Source organism: Rhizophagus irregularis, chromosome 32, assembly GCF_026210795.1.
Source record: "Rhizophagus irregularis chromosome 32, complete sequence".
NCBI lineage: Eukaryota > Fungi > Glomeromycota > Glomeromycetes > Glomerales > Glomeraceae > Rhizophagus > Rhizophagus irregularis.
In genome coordinates, this window is record NC_089460.1 from 2124285 (window position 1) to 2143633 (window position 19349).

At 28.9% G+C, this 19349-nt stretch overlaps 7 protein-coding genes across 9 annotated transcripts; 4 read left to right on the forward strand and 3 right to left on the reverse strand.

Annotated features, from left to right (window-relative positions):
- Positions 1–805: 805 nt before the first annotated feature.
- OCT59_023254 (uncharacterized protein) lies at positions 806–1886 on the forward strand (the record flags this gene model as incomplete). The annotated part of the gene is made up of 7 exons (XM_025324367.1): positions 806–899; positions 999–1127; positions 1201–1338; positions 1416–1445; positions 1516–1561; positions 1628–1692; positions 1768–1886. 7 exons carry the CDS (start codon positions 806–808, stop codon positions 1884–1886), a joined length of 621 nt encoding a protein of 206 aa, XP_025186506.1.
- A 386-nt stretch (positions 1887–2272) lies between these two features.
- On the reverse strand, positions 2273–4734 carry OCT59_023255 (uncharacterized protein; the record flags this gene model as incomplete). Its single annotated transcript, XM_025313788.2, has 9 exons — positions 2273–2443; positions 2510–2563; positions 2630–2946; positions 3014–3190; positions 3268–3728; positions 3819–3964; positions 4043–4387; positions 4469–4599; positions 4683–4734. The coding sequence occupies 9 exons, from the start codon at positions 4732–4734 to the stop codon at positions 2273–2275; spliced, it is 1854 nt and encodes a 617-aa protein (XP_025186505.1).
- Positions 4735–5099: 365 nt separating this feature from the next.
- OCT59_023256 lies at positions 5100–6871 on the reverse strand. 2 transcript variants are annotated; one of them, XM_025313787.2, is made up of 6 exons: positions 6687–6871; positions 6465–6477; positions 6210–6387; positions 5887–6145; positions 5650–5817; positions 5100–5574 (listed from the first exon to the last, which is right to left on the reverse strand). In XM_025313787.2, exons 1-6 carry the CDS (start codon positions 6801–6803, stop codon positions 5362–5364), a joined length of 948 nt encoding a protein of 315 aa, XP_025186504.1. In that variant the 5' UTR covers positions 6804–6871; the 3' UTR covers positions 5100–5361. The 2 variants fall into 2 exon arrangements, with proteins under 2 accessions (XP_025186504.1, XP_066006645.1); XM_066131931.1 differs by having other exon boundaries at positions 6465–6871.
- A 91-nt stretch (positions 6872–6962) lies between these two features.
- Positions 6963–9351, forward strand: OCT59_023257 (uncharacterized protein; the record flags this gene model as incomplete). The annotated part of the gene is made up of 3 exons (XM_025313786.2): positions 6963–7201; positions 7302–7948; positions 8041–9351. Exons 1-3 carry the CDS (start codon positions 7039–7041, stop codon positions 9349–9351), a joined length of 2121 nt encoding a protein of 706 aa, XP_025186503.2. The 5' UTR covers positions 6963–7038.
- A 416-nt stretch (positions 9352–9767) lies between these two features.
- Positions 9768–11791, forward strand: OCT59_023258 (uncharacterized protein). 2 transcript variants are annotated; one of them, XM_025313783.2, is made up of 6 exons: positions 9768–9951; positions 10041–10314; positions 10378–10471; positions 10540–11007; positions 11099–11500; positions 11566–11791. In XM_025313783.2, exons 1-6 carry the CDS (start codon positions 9810–9812, stop codon positions 11656–11658), a joined length of 1473 nt encoding a protein of 490 aa, XP_025186500.2. In that variant the 5' UTR covers positions 9768–9809; the 3' UTR covers positions 11659–11791. The 2 variants fall into 2 exon arrangements, with proteins under 2 accessions (XP_025186500.2, XP_066006646.1); XM_066131932.1 differs by having other exon boundaries at positions 10540–11500.
- Positions 11690–12991, reverse strand: OCT59_023259 (40S ribosomal protein uS7). Its single transcript, XM_025309034.2, has 6 exons — positions 12953–12991; positions 12673–12862; positions 12291–12566; positions 12146–12218; positions 12034–12078; positions 11690–11965 (listed from the first exon to the last, which is right to left on the reverse strand). The coding sequence occupies exons 2-6, from the start codon at positions 12853–12855 to the stop codon at positions 11940–11942; spliced, it is 603 nt and encodes a 200-aa protein (XP_025186499.1). The 5' UTR covers positions 12856–12862; positions 12953–12991; the 3' UTR covers positions 11690–11939.
- Positions 12992–13261: 270 nt separating this feature from the next.
- Positions 13262–19154, forward strand: OCT59_023260 (uncharacterized protein; the record flags this gene model as incomplete). The annotated part of the gene is made up of 26 exons (XM_066131933.1): positions 13262–13370; positions 13573–13801; positions 13871–13994; positions 14078–14145; positions 14227–14395; positions 14470–14589; positions 14657–14770; positions 14850–14954; positions 15076–15142; positions 15211–15280; positions 15373–15550; positions 15624–15712; positions 15807–16077; positions 16152–16389; positions 16468–16587; positions 16651–16790; positions 16870–16959; positions 17044–17252; positions 17321–17606; positions 17696–17815; positions 17890–18030; positions 18106–18203; positions 18295–18402; positions 18484–18610; positions 18705–19046; positions 19134–19154. 26 exons carry the CDS (start codon positions 13262–13264, stop codon positions 19152–19154), a joined length of 3753 nt encoding a protein of 1250 aa, XP_066006647.1.
- Positions 19155–19349: the final 195 nt, after the last annotated feature.

Sequence of the window (19349 nt, forward strand, 5' to 3'; positions counted from 1 at the left end):
TTTGACTACACATAATTATTTGAGTATTTACTGAAGCATTTGGCATTATCAGTATTTGTAGATGATTCCGGTATGTAATTTGGATATTGACGAGAATTTATTGGAATTTGATGGGAAGGAGTAATATGTTCTGGAAGATTGTCATATCATTTCATTTTTTGTATAATCAAATGCTTATACTTATGTTTATCTAATAAGCGTACTGGTAAACAGATAATTAATTAGACTTAATTGAATAGTTAGAATTTGGTAAAGTCGCTTTATTTGAAAATCATAAGAGGGATTTGAAAAGAAAAAATCATCTATTATTCAGCTTCAAAGGTTCTAATAATTTTTCGATAATTTATTTAATTTATTTATCACTGATGCCCAAGAGTCATTTAAAAGGTGATATGAACCGGTTATTTTCATCACCGCAACTAAGTGTTTCATTGTTAATTGCTTTAATTAACAGTGAAGCTACACTAATATAATAACAAATATATTAGGAAAAACCTTTTTTTTTTAATATTGCAATAATTCAAATTTTTCCACAATATGTGATTATTAAGCTAATTTTTTCTATTTATTGGTAAAATAATGAGTATAAAAGAATTTGTTCCCACAATTTTTATTTGTATTGTAAATTTCATAAGAATTTTTTTTTTATTGATCAAATTTTTGTTATGGGCCAGTTAGATCACCGATTTGTATTGATTTAAACTGGCACCCAATCAATAATCCGAGATTTCCTCTAAAAATTCCTCTAAAAATTCATACATAAAACTGAAAATTTAAGCTGATTAATCTTTTAAAAATTAACAATATGAATCAATCATTAAGGTCTATGAAGAACGCTTTGAGGAAGGAAATGCGCATGTTATTAAATCAAATTCCACTAGAAGTAATAGAACATGAAAGTATGTATTTAGTTAATTTTATTATGGATAATTATAATCCAATTAAGGTTTTGATAGTTGGACAAAGAATTATTCTGATATTTTTTTTTAAAACCATAGGTAGTATTGTAACAGAAAAACTCATTAATTCAGAAGAATATTTAACAAGTAATCATATTAGCATATATATTAGCATGCCAAAAGGTGAAAGTTCTACAAAACAAATAATTAAAGATATATTTGAACGAGGTCTTTATTTTATTTTCTCTTTAATTAGTTTTTTTGGCTTTTAGACTGTTTTATCTAAAAATTACTATTGTAGAAAAGACATGTTATGTACCGAGATGGAATAATGATGAAATGGAAATGGTAAAACTTTTTTCTTATAAAGATTACTTATCATTACCTGTAAATCGGTGGAATATACCTGAACCAGATCATAATGAAATAAGGAAAATAGGTAATACAATCAGACTCTAGTTTTTAAAAATTTGATTTTTTTTATCTAATATTAAAAAATAAAAAAATTATATTTAGCCGATGAATTAGATCTGATAATAATGCCAGGTAAATCAATATTATAAGAATCTTCCTAAAAAATATTTAATTGATATTAATTGATGTTATTTATATATAGGTTTAGCATTCGATTATCAAGGAAATAGATTAGGTCATGGAAAAGGGTAATTTTCTACTTGCATTAAGTATTATTTTATGTAAAATACTAAATCGTCTCACTTTTATTATAGTTATTATGATAAATATTTAACCAAATGTCAACAAATTTACCAAAATAAACCAACACCAAAAACGAGTAAGTATTGTAAACAAAATACATCCGTTTTCTCTTTTATTACTACAAGAGTTGTAATAACCAAATTTTTAACAGTCGCGCTAGCGTTAGATTCTCAAATATTGAAGGATAAATTGGTACCCATTTCACAATATGATCAAAAACCTGATCTAATTATAAGTTACAATAATATCATTCAAAATAAAAAAACATAAAAATTTTTATTTAAATTCTAATAAAACTTATTTTTTTTTCTATTAAATCTATTAAAAAATCGTTGTTTAATTTTTAGAGATGAGAATTTACAAATTCAAAAAAAAAGATTTTATTGATAATAATTAGTGTGCTAATTACTATTTGTGTTATGTGTTATGGGAAAAAAAAATAGTAATCATACAATATTGTATGAAGAGACAAAAAATCTCCCTTATCTAAGGGGATGTTTTTTAAGGTGTCATTAAATAATTGACGGCTATACTGTAGATAAAACTACCGTATTTAAATATTGTCTATAAATAAAATGTATTGTAATAAAATAATTATATTACTAAATTTTTATATAATTAATTTTAAATAACATGTTTATATAACATTGTTATGTTTAATTTGTTGCAACAGCAACACGAGAACCATGCAATTGTATTCGTTCTGGTTCTTCTGAAGAGGACTTTAACATCTCACTTTCATAATTCATGGGCTTCCGCCGTACTAATACATCTTTCAACTCATGTACCATACGTTCAGAATCCTGACGTACAGACTTTGCCTTCTCCTAATATAGAATTATTACATATATTAGATTGCGGTTAAATAAAAAAATATGTAATATAATTCGTACCTCTTGTGTTCTCTTGGCTTTTTGAATGGTAATCCTTTCTTCTCTCGTTAACTTCTAAAAAGAATTACACATATATTAATACAAGATACTAAAGAACTAATAATATAAGCAAATAATTACCTTTTTTATAACTTCTGGTTCAGCCTCTGCTTCGAATACTTGTGCAGGTACATCTAATGGTTCATCCGTTTGTGTCCAATCAATGAGAGGTTTCTCGGAACTATTTTCTATAGGTTCATTGTTATTATTTGGAATTTCAACATTTTCAACTGAAGACTGATGTGGCCCAATAGAATCTGGATCTCTTGGTATCGGGTCCGTCATTTCCTTCAATACTCTCTTTCCCTCTTCCCATTCCTGGAAAATATAAGTAAAATCTTTGCTTATAGATTCGTATTGATTCATTAGGCATTCTTTTTCATTTTCATTCGACGCTCCTAATAATAGCATTATATATTATGTTAACGTTAAGCATATGATAGAATATTATATCCAAAATTTTACCTTCAGTTTCGTAGAATTTGCGAGCATCCTCATTACAAATATATAATTTAGCTTGAATACCACGAATATGCTGTTCTATACATGCAAGACGATGAAGATAAGACTTAAGTTTCTTATTGGTAATGATAGCAGGAGATGGTTGAGACATAAAATCTTGTTTAGATGATGGTATTGTGTCTGAAGAAATGTAAGAATTAATTAATTAAATAATTCCAATTAAAGAATAAAAAAAACAAATAAGGAGAAATATATACATAATTCGCTAGCCGAAGCAACAATAACCCTATCCAAGAAAAGTCCAGTAACCACACTCAAATTATTTAAGTGATTATTAACTGCTGCCCAATGGCTTTCATAATCTCTTCGATGAGAATCTCTTCCGGGTGTCATTACATCCAGTGCAAGGAAATGACAAAGACATTCTCTACGTTTCGTGTGCATTTTCTGAAAACATAATTTCAAATTCTCCAAAGAATGTGTATCATTCTCTTCTTCCTTAATCCATTCATCATCTTCATTACACGGAACGATATTATACATGTTATACATAATATTTAAATTATGGTTTGAAATTTCTGGTTTCATAACAACTATAGCATTATGATAGGTCAAAAAAGCTTCTTGAAGTATATTATATACAGTTTCCCGAAGTGCAAGACAACGTCGATTGTTTGAATTTTGTTCTATACGAGAAATTGGAGACAATGGCATTGATCTGATATAACGTTAAAGATAAAATTACAACGAAAACATAGACAAAGTAACATATATCATCTAATTGATCAATATAATATAAAAAGGATACAATCTATAACCACGAGATACTAACTCAATCTCTTGAATCATAATTAACGCTTTATTGATCTTTAAATCGAGATTTTGGCAATTATATACAAGTGTTTCCATGTAATGTAATGCGGAATCATATAACGTCTTGACAGCTTTTCGTCGCTAAATTTAATTAAATAATGATATGATCGATCAAATTAATTAAATTTAATTTTAAGATTAATAAACATTAATAGTTACCATGCGACGGTATAAGAAAAAGGAAGCGAACATAGCCAAAAGGAATGCAGCAGGTAATCGAATCATTGTTGTTCTAAAATCTTTGGCTTCTGCATCATGTATCAACCATGTCAAGAATACAATTGTCAACCCGATTACTGCACTAAAAAGAACTTCAAAATTTCGTCGCGAAAGTCCACCAGCATATAATCCGGATTCCCTAAGTTCTGTTATACTAGGTTTTTTACTGTCATAGAAGTAAATCGACAATGTATCATTTAAAAGGTGTGATGTACATAATAGGTATTTAAAGCGTTCTTCGAACTGATTTTCTTCTTGTATTGGCAAAGCTGTTGAAAAAGCTTCCTACAAAATTATCAAATAAGATTGTTATTAACGAATGAACGTGTTAATATAGGAATAAGAAACTTAGAAACCGATGAAAACCTTAAGATACTCGATAGTATCACACGTAAGTCGAGCGATAAAATTCATTTCAGCTTCGCTATGTTGTGAAAATTGCCTTTCAAGTTCAAATATCTCAGGTTGCTTTATTAGCTCTTCTTTACTACCGATCTCTACATAAACAAAAAATGATTTGAGGTTTAGAGATACCTTTTTTTAAAAAAAGGAGCTTTATTGACAAGAAAAACTTGCATACCTGCAAGATACTCAGCGAAGGGAGTATCTTCATAAATTATGCTTTCAGCCATGTGTTATTGATTTGTAGGAAGGAGGGTGAGATTTTTTATAGGGGAAATATTCCAAGTGTATGCGCCTATATGGGTCTAATGGAAAAAAATTTATCACTGCTTCATGAGAAAATCATGTGTCAAATATCGGATTAAACACAGAGATCTACATGTAATACATTCGTTATTTACCATAAAAGATTTGGTGAATTGGAATTATTAAGGAAATTTTGTATTTTTTCACAAATTTGGTGGCATGCATTTATATTATATACTACCTAAAAATATGCAATAATATACGCAACTGCAAATAGGAACAAATATTATTATATAAATTTGAATTTGAAATAGAATATTAATCCAACAAGATTTATGACATTGCATTGTTCGAACCAAGATCTATGGATTTACCCTGTTTTATTGAATATGTGAAACCGAATTATATAAACAAATTAACACTGGATAGGAGTTATTAATTAAAGCTAACATCGTAGATTTAATTAAATAAATGTACTATAGATGTATGATAAATGTAATAAATGTCTAAAATAAGTAAGTACAAGTAAAGCTGATAACTAACTGCTAATAAATATGGTTATAAAATTTATAATCCAACAATTTTGTAAGTGTGTAGCAATTCCTGCTTTTTTATTTTTTTTGGTTGGTGTCTACGAAACTAACTGAATCAATCATAGTTCCTAGTGCCATTACTATATTATTAGACATAGTTTCTTCCACACTTTCCTCCAAATGACGTTTGGGATCTTGTTTTCCGACATGTCGAGTTTTTAATTGTTCAGGTGTCATAGTTGATTCCTCTTGTACCGATTTGTTGTAGGATTCTGCCAATGTAAGCATTGACTAAAAAGAAAAATTAAGAATAAGTTTTAATTCATGGACAGTTTTCTACAAAAACAAGAAAAAAAGAGAAATTACATTGACTCCTTTTTCATTAATTTCGGTATGTTCCGTAAAGTTTGTCAATGTTAGTCCGTGAGTCCAATTTTTCTTATGTAGATTGAGCAACATTTTCTGTTCCAATTCATTCTTTCGATAATTAATTGCAATCGAATAATAGTGACGATTCAATCCATGGATCAAAGCCTAAAATAAAAGTAATAAAGTTAAAAAGTATATAATTAAGATAATTATTTAAAAATAAACTAATCATACTTGAATACTTGGTTTATTAAGATGGCCGATATTGGATGTAGTTTGACGTGGCTCTTGTCCAAGCATAAGCATTTGTGGATTGATCAAACGAAAAGCATCAATAACCACTTTGCCTTTAACAGACTGTATAGGATCAACAACAACAGCCACTGCTCTTTGATTCAATGCCTCAAAACTCTGTTGCGTGTTTATATCTACACTAGATAACCAACATCCAAATCCAGGATGAGAATGATACCAGCCAACTACCATTTCAGGCCTATAACACGAAAATTTGTTTGTTAATGTCAGATCACATGAATCTAGTATCTAATAATTCGTACCGTCCGGTCTGCTTCAGCATGTCCAACATTTTTGTCTGGAAAACTGGATCAACTGCTTCCACGGAGACACCTGTACCACTTTGAGGCATAGCAAATACGTCAATTACACGTACAGTATAATCATCCACAAATTCACCAAGCATCAAACCCATAACTTCCATGGGCACACCGGCACGTCCTGTATATAAATCATTAAAAAAAAAATATGAATTTATATTAAATAATACGTAATAATACTTCGGAACAGATACTAACCGTGCTTTAGCATCTTTCAATCAATCGAATTAAAAACAAATGATTAGTATGTATATTGTGATTAGTGTAATAAAATACTAGCATTCTTGCTCGCTTGAATATGGATAAATTATGTCCGAGCAAACCAAAGTTTTTTATAATCACAAACGATAATCAAATAATAAACCGGACTCAAAGCATTTTGATCTGCTTTTTGTTTGTCCAAATTTTATGGTTGTTTACCTTAAGCAAAGCTAAAGAAGAAATATAAACCATTTCCGCGTTGTCCACGGTTGGAGTATCCATGCCAGGTTGGTGACTGGCGGCAGCCGCTCCGAAAAGTCGTTGAAGCCTTTCCATCGTAAAAAAGTTTGAAATAAGAAAATATCTCGCTAAATGTCCAATTATATAATTTTTTTTTTTACCGCAGTATTCGTAACGTTATGCACGTAATGAATCTTACGTGCTAACTATTCAGATCACAGGAAAAAAATTTGATAATCAATAATTTTTTTTTTTATTTATTAATACAAAGGGAGCGGTGAATTATACTTTTTAGATATATAATATAATAGAAATATTTGATTTATAAATAATGGTTTTTCAAACTCGCTTTGCCTCAACATGTCTAAAAGTAATACGTTCTCCTTTAACTAAATATCATTCTCATAATATAATAACTCAATATTTTATTTTTCAAAAATATAATGTTCAAAATAATTCATTATTTCGAATTTTATCCAATTCAAGAGCTTTTGGTAACGATAACTATATTTCTATAAAGAGTAAAGAATGATTAAATTTTTATATACTTGGCAAATTGAAATATTCTTATGTTCCATATTTCTTTATTATTAGCTTCATCATATTCAACTCATGAACATATTCTGAATTCGGCTGCAAATAACATACTTCTACTTCACGATATTTCAACAACACCAGAAATAACATCACAAGTAGATAAAGCACAAATACATCTTGAGCGCATGAAGAATTTTCTAGATACTAATAATCTTGAAGCTGTTACCAAAGAATTTATCGATTTAAAAGAAAAGAACATTTTACCAACATTAGAAATTTATCATATATTACTTCAAATGTGTCATAAAGCATCAGATTTAAATAGTGCTTTAGAAATATTCTCCCAAATTTATAATGATACAACAAAATCTTCTATTTCACCTACAAAAGAGACATATAAATACCTATTAGATGTTGTTGAAGTATCTTCTGATCATTTTCTTTCATTACATGTATTAAAATCTATCGTGAATGGGCAAATACCATTTATTAAATCATCAAAAATTGCTTACAAAAATTTGAACATAAAACTTGATTTGGATATGTGGAATTCTATATTTCGTTCTTTAACAACTTCACATAAATTATATTCAACAAGCGACCTAAATTATTTTAAGGAAGTAAAAGAATTAAGTGAAATATTCTTAAATTCTAATCCAAATTATCATAATTTCACAGAAGAAACTTGGCGATTAATTATTCGAGTAAGTCTAGAGTATAGAGTATAGTGTTATTCTTTCTCAATATATTATAATTTCTTAAAATCATCTTTTTTGCTTTCTTTTTTGTTGTGTAGGCATTAGGGACTTATCCCGGACCCTGTAAAAAATTCGATGAGATATTACAAAAAATCCAATCACTAGAACAAACTGTAATGACTCCAACAATTTATTCTGAACTTATTTGGGCATTATCAAGAAAATCTTTAGTGGATCTTGCAATAAAAAATTTAGATAAACTTATTTTACAATATAATTATATACCATCTAGAGAACCTCTTTATATTTTATTATCTTATTATGCTGATTTGGGAGTTTATCAAGAAGCCGAATATTTAATAAATAAATATTTTAAATTTATTACTATACACGAACAATCAGAATCATCACAACAAAAAAGTTGGCAATTCAATTTCTCTACAATTTTGATGAAGGCTTATGTTCAAGCTTTACATAAGGAAATTTCTTTTCGGATTAAAAATCTTGAAGAACAAATTAAAAAAAATACATCTTTGATAACATCAAAAGAAAACATGAATAATCCTTTAAATTACTTAACGAAAGATAATTTTACACAAAGTTCATTTTACGTTTCCTGGAAGAAATTATTAAATGAAGTGAAATTATCAAATTCAAAATATAATAAAGATCATTTTGAATTAACGATTAGATTTCATATATTGTCCAATCAAATTAATCATCAAGAATTTCCTTTAAATGAAGCATTAAATATGATTTATGAGATGAAAGGTGATGGAATTGAACCAACATTTGAGACATTTAAAATATTATTGGAAGGTCATGCTAATTCACCAGAATATAATTCGTCTAAACAAACTTTACAACGTATAGAAAATACTTTAGGAATATTTAATATGATGAAATCTTTTGGATATGATATGAATAATATAGAGATATTTCAAACATTACTAGATTCATGTATTCCAAAATATGAACGATTTACCGACATAGATTTTAAACCTATAAGATTAAAGATCAAAGAGAAAATCAAACATATAAATAATTTAATTAAAATTCATAAAGCAAAGCATAATCAAAAATCAATGTTAACGTTACTGGAATTATATGGATGTATACATTCTTTTAGTGAAATGAGACATATTTGGTTTGATATGTTTTTATCTGGATATCATCGTAATTTAAATTTTTACAAAACGTTTATTAAAGCTTCTTCGCAAAATATACGAGAATCAACTTATTGTTTGGATGTTTTAAGACATCAAATGTCTAAAGAATATCCTCCCGTATATCCTGATTTAGAAACTTATAATTTATTATTAAAATGTTGTATTAAGTGTGATGACTTGATCACAAAGAAACAAATTACTAATCATATTATGAAGCATTATTCTTCTTCTCAAAAATAGTCAATAGTATTATATTTGAAATTAATGATTTTTTAATGTAAATTTCTCCCTTCCCTTTAAGATTTGAAAAGTAGGAGGATTACAAAATTATATAATATTTAATAAAAAGGTCTATCATTCATTTAGCATTCGTTATTTTACTTATTTAATATAGAATCATATAATAAAATTTAAGAATCGAATTTATATCTTCTTAAGAAGAAAAAGAAGAAAGCATACTTTCCTGTTTTGCACACGTAAATTCAAAATTAACAAAAAAGGAGAATTTTAATTATGGTTTGCTATTTCCGAGACATTAGATTAATATACCATATTCATCTTAAACGTCGTTACACGATTATAAATATAGCTATTAAACTTTAGACCGGGGTAGTAGTTTAGATATATCATGACATATTTTTATAGGACAACACTGCTTCATTCATCTAAAACCTTTCACTTTCTTTCAACTTAACATAATGAGGCACTCGGGAAACTTGCGTTGGGTATTCATTTTTTACTTAGTATTTGCCTTTTATATTAACTTGATCTTCACAATACAAGTTGCTCACTTTGAGGTACCTCAGCAAAATCAACAAGTCAAAAAACTTGCAATAATTGGCAAGTACTTATTGAAAGTCGCATTCACATTTATATTTATAATTATAATTAAATTATTAATATTTACTTTATTATTAATGTTTTGATAGGTGCTGGTGCCGGAGGTTCTTCAGCTGCCTATTGGATTTCAAATGCTTTTGTGAATTCTTCTGTTAAAGTCGATACTACAGTTTATGAACAATCGTCACGCATTGGTGGACGTACTGAAATTATTAATTTTGAACGCGATGGTATAACCATCCCTATCGAGTTGGGAGCATCTATTTTTGTTGATGTTAATTATCATATAGTAGAAAATTCGAAGAAATTTGGGTTAGAATTTATAAATTATGGAGAAGAAATGGAAGATTCGAAAACGGGAATGTAAGTGAACACAGAGATCATTCATATCAAATTAAAGCAGATCTAATTCTTTGATTTCAATAGATGGAATGGCGAAGAATTCGTCTTTGAACAATCTTCTAATCCATATTGGGACACTTTAAGAATTTTGTGGAAATATGGATTGGCTCCTAAAAAAGTATGAATCCGTAAAAAAATTTTAATCACGTGAATATAATTTCACTTTTGTTTTTGTTTAATTTAAAGGTTCAAAACCTAGTAAAAGAAATTGTCGGAAAATTCTTAGAAGAGTATAAATTTGATGAACCTTATACTAGTATAGATTCAGAGTCAGAACGGCTTCAATTAAACAAAGAACTAAAATTCACAGCTCAGTATTATTTTTCCGAGTTAGAAAAAATCAACCAGCTCTATCTTCAGCACTTTGTTGAACCAATGACTCGCGTTAATTATGGACAGAATCTAGCGGAATTACACGCACTAGGTGCCTTTATTAGTTTAGCGCCCCAAGGAGCGAAAAGCATTAAAGGCGGAAATTTTCAATTATTTGAAAAATTCGTCGAGTTTTCTGGTGCTAATTTGAAATTGGATACAAGAGTAGTTAAAGTAACGAAATTGCCATCGCCTGATGGCATCAACAACGTAAAATACGTTGTAAAATCGAAAGATGGTTCTTCTGAAGAGTATGATGCAATTATTCTGGCCGCTCCTATTGTAAACTTTTTTTTTAATATTTTTTTTTCCATTTCCTTTTTTTTTGATATTCATATAATTTTTAGAAATTGCTAACTAAATAATTTTACAGCAATTTACTGGAATTGAATTTGAAAATATGAATCTTAAAATTAAGAAGATCCCATATGTGACACTTCACGTTACTTTAGTCACAGGACACGTTAATCCAGCCTATTTTGGTCGTTCCAAAATTGAAGATATTCCCGAACAGATTGTAACAACTAACAGCGGAAAATGTGAATTTTTATCTTTTGCAGGAAAATTGCGACTTCCAAATGGAGAAACTATTAATAAGTTATTTTCACATCAAGAATTATCTGACGAGATGCTTGATAGACTTTATATCAGTCGTTCTTGGACTTTTCGTAAAGTATGGAAAAGTTATCCTAAACTCTTGCCAAATCAAACTTTTCCGCCTTTAGAACCCGACGAAAATTTCTTTTATATCAATTCTTTTGAACCTTTTATTTCGGTATGTTTTTGTTAATTATTGCTTTTATATTAAAAAAAAAAAATTTAATTAATACAATTTTTTAGACCATGGAAACAGAATGTGTATCAAGTAAAAATATTATTAAATTGATTGCGAGAAAATGGGATAGTTCGGGTCCGATAAAAGCTAAATTGTAAAAACAAAACTTATGGGTACGCTTGTATATTATTCTTGTAGCTTGCTTGCCTAACTATACGAAATATGAAATATTTATTTTTAATCAATAAAATGAATTGTAATTTACAAGTAATCATATAAAGAACTTTGGTGTAAATTGGGACTGGATATTTACATGTAAATAATATCTATTATTCTTTTAGTTATAGATAAAAAAAGAAAACTTTTATTAAAATAATAACATTACTCTGATTACTTTTCTAAATGATTTGATGAGAATAAAAATACGGATTAACATCTTTTAACGATTAGATTTAGCGACACGTTCTGTAAATAAAGAAAAACGGTTAATAAACTTGTGAAATATAGTTATCATGAATAAACGTTTCACTCACCAAGTTCGTCTTTCTTTTTAATGGCATACGAATTGGAACTTCCCTCTAAAATATAAAATGATTAATAAATATTTTTCACGAAATTTCAACATTACACAAATAAGATACAAACTAGCAGCATTAATAAGTTCATCGGCCAAGCATTCTGCAATACTCTTAACATTTCTGAATGCCGATTCGCGTGTCTATGATATTTTTTTTATCAATTAGTAATGAGATTGTTAAAAATATATATATAATATATATATGAGACATACTCCAGTTGTTAATAGTGCGATAGCTTGATTTACTCGACGAAGAGGGGACACATCAACTGCTTGTCTTCTTACAGTTCCAGCACTACCAATGCGGGTTGAATCTTCACGTGGACCAGTATTAATAATGGCATCAACTAAAACTTGAATAGGATTTTGATCAGTTAGCAGATGAATGATCTCAAATGCGTGTTTTACAATCCTAACTGCCATTAGTTTTTTGCCATTATTACGACCGTGCATCATAAGTGAGTTTGTTAATCGTTCGACGACAGGGCACTAATTAAACGAAAGAATATGTAATCAATTATATGAGGTCTCATTTTAAATTATTGATAATCGAATAATCTACCACAATTATAAATTTAAAATTTTGTGCCTATACCTGAGCTTTCCTAAACCTTTTTGTGGAAAAGCGACCAGCAGTATGTGATAAATATACTGGGTTTCGAATTTGAATATAATCTGTCAAGGATATATCTTTGACTTCAACATCTTCGTAGGTCCATTTGTTGAATAAACGAATGCCTTGTGAAGTTTCGTTATAGATGTCAGCAGGAAGGGCCATGGTATGCCTATAAGCAATAATCGTTATTAAGCATAAAGGAAATGGTTTAACGGATTTATTTAATGAGGATGGATAAGATCGAATAAAATTCACTTACCTTTTTTACTCTGCAAAATTAAATTGTAAGAGGGGGAGCAAATTTTTTTAGATCTTGTGAAATACTTATGTTTTATCGCAGGGTTGACGTCACAAAATTTACCCAATGAGATGCGAGTTAGAACCTAAAATTAGACTGCACAAATTTAGTCGTTTAAGCACGCGTAATTCTACGTAATTCTGTCCCATATTTCAAGAATTTAAGTTTCATAGACAGAAGTTCTAATTCTTAAGAAACCTTTTTTTTATAAGTTGCTTCAAAAGGGTACTCTCACTAGATTTATAGCTCCGGCTTATAAAGTCCTTTAAAATGGGTCGGCTTGATCGACTTGAACTCGAAAACTTCAAATCGTACAAAGGACTGCAGACTATTGGGCCTTTTCATAATTTTACATCGGTAATTGGTCCTAATGGAGCAGGTATAGTAGGTTTATAAAAAAATCATGACGAGTTTTCTTTAAGCAGTTAAACACTTCTTAAATATGGGCGCGAGCATATTTTGGAAAATGAATTATTTTTTAATTCACTTTTTTTATTATTGTATGGCCTATTTAAAATAAGCGGTTCTTTCGCTAATTTGAACTTTGTTTTAATTGTACTTTTTGTACATTGTTTAATTAGGAAAATCAAATCTTATGGATGCTATTTCCTTTGTTCTTGGAATAAAATCTGCTCAATTACGATCATCTCAGCTTAAAGATTTGATCTATCGAGGTCGAGCTATGCAAGATGATGACGAAGAGGTCACTGATGGAATGGCTATTGAAGGACGTACCAATAATCCAAAGCGAGCTTGGGTCATGGCCGTATATAAAGATGATAATGGAAATGAAATTAAATTTACAAGAAGGTATTCACAAATATAGAATTATTATTTATTTAATATAATTATATTTAATAAAAATTTTCAATATATAAGTATAACAACATCTGGCGCAAGTGAATATAAAATAAATAATAAACCTGTTACATATGCGAAGTATAATTCTACTTTGGAACAACAAAATATATTGGTAAAAGCGCGAAACTTTTTAGTTTTCCAGGTATTACATTTTGGTAATAAATCTATTTGTCGAATACCATGTTGATATTTAAAAGTTAACCAAATGTTGCTCCAATTAACCAGGGTGATGTTGAAGCTATCGCATCTCAATCTCCTAAAGATCTAACTAGATTGATTGAACAAATCAGCGGGTAATTATATAAATTACATATTCATTTAATAGGCTTGACTTTATATTAAAAACTCTTGATAATTTTTTTTTTATTTTCCAGATCATTGGAATTGAAAGCCGAATATGAGCAATTAAAAGTTCAGCAAGAACGAGCAACAGAGAATTCCGCGTTTAATTTTAACAAAAAACGTGGAATTAATTCGGAGATACAAGAATATCAAAGACAGAAAGCCCAAGCGCAACAGTTTGAGAAATTACAGGCTGAAAGAGTATAGCTGTTTTCTATCAATTTGCTAATTTGTTTTCTTTTCTCTACCAATACCTGACTTTATAATATATTTAGACCCAAATTTTAGTCGATTATCTTCTCTGGAAATTATTTCATATCCAACAGAATATACAAGGGTACAAGGGAGAGATTGATGAGCATAACGATGTCATAAGAAGAAGACAAAGAGAACAGGTATAATTTAATTATAATATTTGTATGTTCAAATATTTGACTAACACTTTCTATTTAATTTTTGCAGAAAAAATTTGATTCAGAATTAAAGGAAGCCAGATTGGAACAATCAAAAGTTCATAAAGAATATTTTCAAATGGAAGGTGTTATTAAATCCAAAGAAAAAGAATTGGAAGAAAAGGTTATTTTACAAATTTTTTTATGACGTTGAAATTTATAGCAATAGACAAAGGAATCTATATAATATAGTTTTTATTTAGCGTCCGGCTTTACTTACTGTTGAGGAGAAAATATTTCATTCCAAAAGGAAGTTGAGTCAGTATGAGCAAGATGCTGAAAGAGTTCGAAAGGATTTCGATCGTCAAGTAAGGAAACTAATAAATCATAAAATGCATTACATTTATTCACGTAGTTTCTTTACTATATTTTGTCTTTCATAATTAACATTATTTCTTTTAAAAAATATTTATGTATATATTTATTTAGACGAATCATGTTGTAGAATTACAATCAGAATTAGACAAAATAACTAGATCTGCAGAGCAATATGAAGGTATGATATTTGATATTTTAGAGCTCTTATTAAATATTACAATTATACTGATTTATTATTATACACAGCTTCTTTACGAGCTGGAGGTGGCAGTAATAAAAGACTTAATGCTGAAGATATGGCTGAATATAGTAGAAAGTACAGTTTCTGTACGATGGGTATTTGGTGTTCAACATTGGATTTTAATATTCTTCTATAATTACTCAACCTATAATTTATTGAATTACTAGGAGAGAAGCGGCAAATAAGAAAACTGTTAATGAAAAACAACGACTAGTAAATGTTAGACGACAAGAAAAAACATGTCGCGAATCTACTCATCGATTAAAAGAAAAAATGGAAGATTTAGATAGACGCCGTAAACAATTAGAGGAAGAGAAACTGGCGGTTTCTGATCAAAAAGAAAAGGTAATCTTATGAAATTTTTTTCAATTTTGCGTTCCTTTTTTTTTAGTTATTTATTTTTTTAAAACTGTATCAGGTTGGTTCATATGTGACGCAATTAAATGCGGACCTTGAAGCTGCCAGGAAAGAACTTGAAGCCGCTGTTGCCGAAAGGAATTCTATAAAGTATATTATAAGATTACAAAATTAATATTTTATTGTTGAAAAAAAAATGGGTTTATTGTACTTTATTTAATTAAGAATTTATTTAATTATTTAGTCAACAAGAAACTCAATATAATCGAGAATTACAAGAAACACTTAACAAACTTACGGTAGCCAGTGTAGACCAAAGGGAATCGGAACGAGAACAAAAGATGAAGGAATGTTTAGAGAGTTTGAAGAGGGTCTTTTCAGGTGTTCACGGACGTCTTCTAGATTTATTCACCCCTAGTCAACGTAAATATGCTGTACCAGTATCAATAATTCTTGGGAGAAATATGGATGCTATCATTGTTGATCAACAGAAAACCGCTATTGAATGTATACAGGTACTTTATTGTAATTTCGTATTATTTACTTAAAAAAGCACTTTTATTAATCAACAAATTAATAACTATAATAGTATATACGTGAACAACGTCTTGGTCATGCTACATTTATTCCTCTCGACACAATTGTAGTTAAACCAATAAATGACAAATATCGTAGCTTCATGAAAGGGGCTAGATTGGCGATTGATGTCATTACTTATAATGATAAGCTAGAAAGAGCATTTCAATATGCTTGTGGAAATACTCTGGTTTGTGATACTTTGGAGATAGCTAAATACATCTGCTATGAAAAAAATCAGCAGGTTAAAGGTAAACTTTAAAGTTATTTTTCTTTACTAGCTTATGGTTTATGATAACTTACGTTTTGAATAATAATTTTTAAATAAGCTGTTACACTTGATGGTACGATTATCCATAAGAGTGGTTTGGTTACTGGCGGGCATAGCGATGATATTTTAACCGGCGCAAAAAGAGTAGCAGAAAAGAGACGCGCTGACAATATTGATGGTAAAATAAATGACTACTTTTTTTCAATTTTATAAATATAAGCCAACTTATAATATTTTATAGAATTAAGACGTCAGAGAGATGATCTTTTATCCAAATTGAATAACTTGAGCAAATCTAAACGAAGGGGAAATTTTGAAGAACAAAAGAAGAGCGAAATATCTGGACTAGAGTCTAGGCTGAAATTTTCCCAGGAAGAATTGGTAAAAAAAAAAAATTCCCAAATCAACTCAGATTGATTATTCAAAATAATAACAATAATAAAAACTAATATTTGATTAGAGTGTTATCACACGTAAGCTCGAATCAATAAATAGCGAATTAAATTTTATCGCTAGTGAAACTAATGAATTACAGCCAAGATGGAGAAAGGTATTTATGGAAAATTTATCTATTAAAGTTCAAACTTTGACGAATATCGCCTACTAAGTATTTATGTTCTAATTTTACTTTTAGGCTCATTCAGATTTAACAAATTTTGAAAATCAAATTACACAGTTAGAAAATACAATACATAGTATTGAAGATACCATTTTTGAGGACTTCTGTGCGAAAATTCAAGTTGCTAATATTCGTGAATATGAACAGCGTCAACTTCAGTTGGCGCAAGAAATGGCCGAGAAGAGATTGAAATTTACAACTTTAAAATCAAGGCTTCAAAATCAGTACGTATTATTATTGTTTCTTACTATCATTATTATTAAATTACGTGGGTATTGATGTGTTTTTTAAGATTGAAGTTCGAATCAGAGCAAAGGAAAGAAGCAGAAGATCGGCTAAATAAACTCGAAGCAGCGATAAAAAATGATACTGAGAGGTTGACTCAACTCGGACAAGAAAAAGAACAATTATTGAGGGATAAAAAGCTTATTTCTGATCAAATTGCTGAAGCACAGAATGCATTAAATGAAATAAAGGAATCTTTTGACGAGAAAACCGATGCTGTTAATGTGGCAAAGAGGAAGTTATCCCAAATAACAAAAGAGATTGAACGAATGATGAAAGAAATTGTAAACAAGGTATTTTTTAAAATTAATATCTATAGGATTATTTATTATTACATTCTGTTGTGATGTTTTAATGATAGTTTATCGCTTATTAATTAAAGGAATCGGATATAGAGAAGTTAGAAGCAGATCAATTTTCTATATTCCGTAAATGTAAATTGGAAGAAATCCATTTACCTCTTGAAAGAGGATCACTTGATGATATACCAATAAAAGACTCGGTATGGTTTGATTTCGATTTCATGACCAGTTTATTCTTAATGATTTCATTATTTAATAATAATCGTTATTATAGCGGTTCCAAGACGATGATGAGATGGATATAGATGAAGATGACGTTTTATCGTCAAATAGAGCTGGACCTAGTTCTACGGCAACAAGTTCTGGTTGGAATGTTCAAGTTGATTATAGTTCATTGACTGATGATCTTAAGGAGGTTAATAGAAGGAAAAAAAAAATTATTTCATTTATTAAATTATTCTTAAATCTTAAATTTTCTTGTTTAATTTAGAATGACGGGATTGAAATTGCAAATGAGTTTGAAAAGAAACTTGATGAGAAATCTGCAAAAATGGAAGAAATAGCTCCTATTTTAAAAGCCATTGAACGGTAAATATTTTCAATTATGTTTATATTTTATTATATGTTACATAATACATAATTAAAATTGTTTACTAAAGTTTATTATGTTAATCATAAGTTTGGACGGTATAGAACAACGTTTGCATGACACAGAAAAGGAATTTGATAGCGCAAGGAGAGAAGCTAAAACAGCAAAGGATAGGTTTAATAATGTCAAGCAAAAAAGGTTACTTTTTTTTTTATTTTAATTAAAATGGAAATGTGAACGTTTGAATATTTTTACAAATATACTTAATCTTCTAAACAGATGCAAACGATTCCGCGCAGCTTATGATCATATTGAGAAAAACATCGATCGAATATATAAAGATCTGACAAAAAGTCGCAGTTTTCCTTTGGGCGGTACAGCATACCTCAGTTTAGAAGACAATGAGGTAAATATGAATAACATGAATGAATAAATTATTTTGATAAGTTGTTTTTATTAAATACATATTGAGAAATATAATATCTTTTTTTATGTTATAGGAACCATATTTAGATGGAGTCAAATATCATGCTATGCCTCCAATGAAACGTTTTAGAGATATGGAACAATTGTCTGGCGGTGAAAAAACTATGGCAGCATTAGCATTACTTTTCGCTATTCATAGTTACCAGCCATCACCTTTCTTTGTACTTGATGAGGTAGATGCTGCATTGGATAATACTAACGTTGGTAAAATTGCCAATTACATTCGAGAACACGCCTCTGACACCTTCCAATTTATCGTCATCTCTCTTAAAAGTACTTTGTATGAAAAGGCACAAGCTTTAGTTGGAATCTATCGAGATCAAGAGGTGAACAGCAGTAAAACATTAACTTTACAGGTAATCAGTTTTCGCAAAAATTTTTTAGTTATCTTTTTTATAGAAAACAAGTATACTGATTTGGTTCGTTTTCTTACTCATATTCAGCTTGATAAATTTCAAGAATGAAGAGGAACTAATCGAATACTTAATTTCTTTATATTTTAATCATTACAATTATCAAACTGCATTATTTCAATTTAGACATCTATATATATTCATCGTTAAATTACCAATTTATTAGTTTAAATTAAAAGTTTAGCTAGAATGAAAAAATACTTGTAAATGTGTTTATACGTTTAAATATATGAATGAGGCTTTTCA

Coding starts and splice junctions, on each gene's coding strand:
- OCT59_023256 (XM_025313787.2), bottom strand. CDS start 6,803: ATGGAAAGGCTTCAACGACTTTTCGGAGCGGCTGCCGCCAGTCACCAA. Junction 6,146..6,209: donor ATGCTGAAGCAGACCGGACG/GTACGAATTATT, acceptor TTCGTGTTATAG/GCCTGAAATGGTAGTTGGCT. Junction 5,575..5,649: donor TTAATGAAAAAGGAGTCAAT/GTAATTTCTCTT, acceptor TTTTCTTTTTAG/TCAATGCTTACATTGGCAGA.
- OCT59_023258 (XM_025313783.2), top strand. CDS start 9,810: ATGAGGCACTCGGGAAACTTGCGTTGGGTATTCATTTTTTACTTAGTA. Junction 10,472..10,539: donor ATGGATTGGCTCCTAAAAAA/GTATGAATCCGT, acceptor TTTAATTTAAAG/GTTCAAAACCTAGTAAAAGA. Junction 11,008..11,098: donor TTATTCTGGCCGCTCCTATT/GTAAACTTTTTT, acceptor ATAATTTTACAG/CAATTTACTGGAATTGAATT.
- OCT59_023259 (XM_025309034.2), bottom strand. CDS start 12,855: ATGGCCCTTCCTGCTGACATCTATAACGAAACTTCACAAGGCATTCGT. Junction 12,567..12,672: donor AAAGGTTTAGGAAAGCTCAG/GTATAGGCACAA, acceptor TCGTTTAATTAG/TGCCCTGTCGTCGAACGATT. Junction 11,966..12,033: donor TAAAAAGAAAGACGAACTTG/GTGAGTGAAACG, acceptor CTTTATTTACAG/AACGTGTCGCTAAATCTAAT.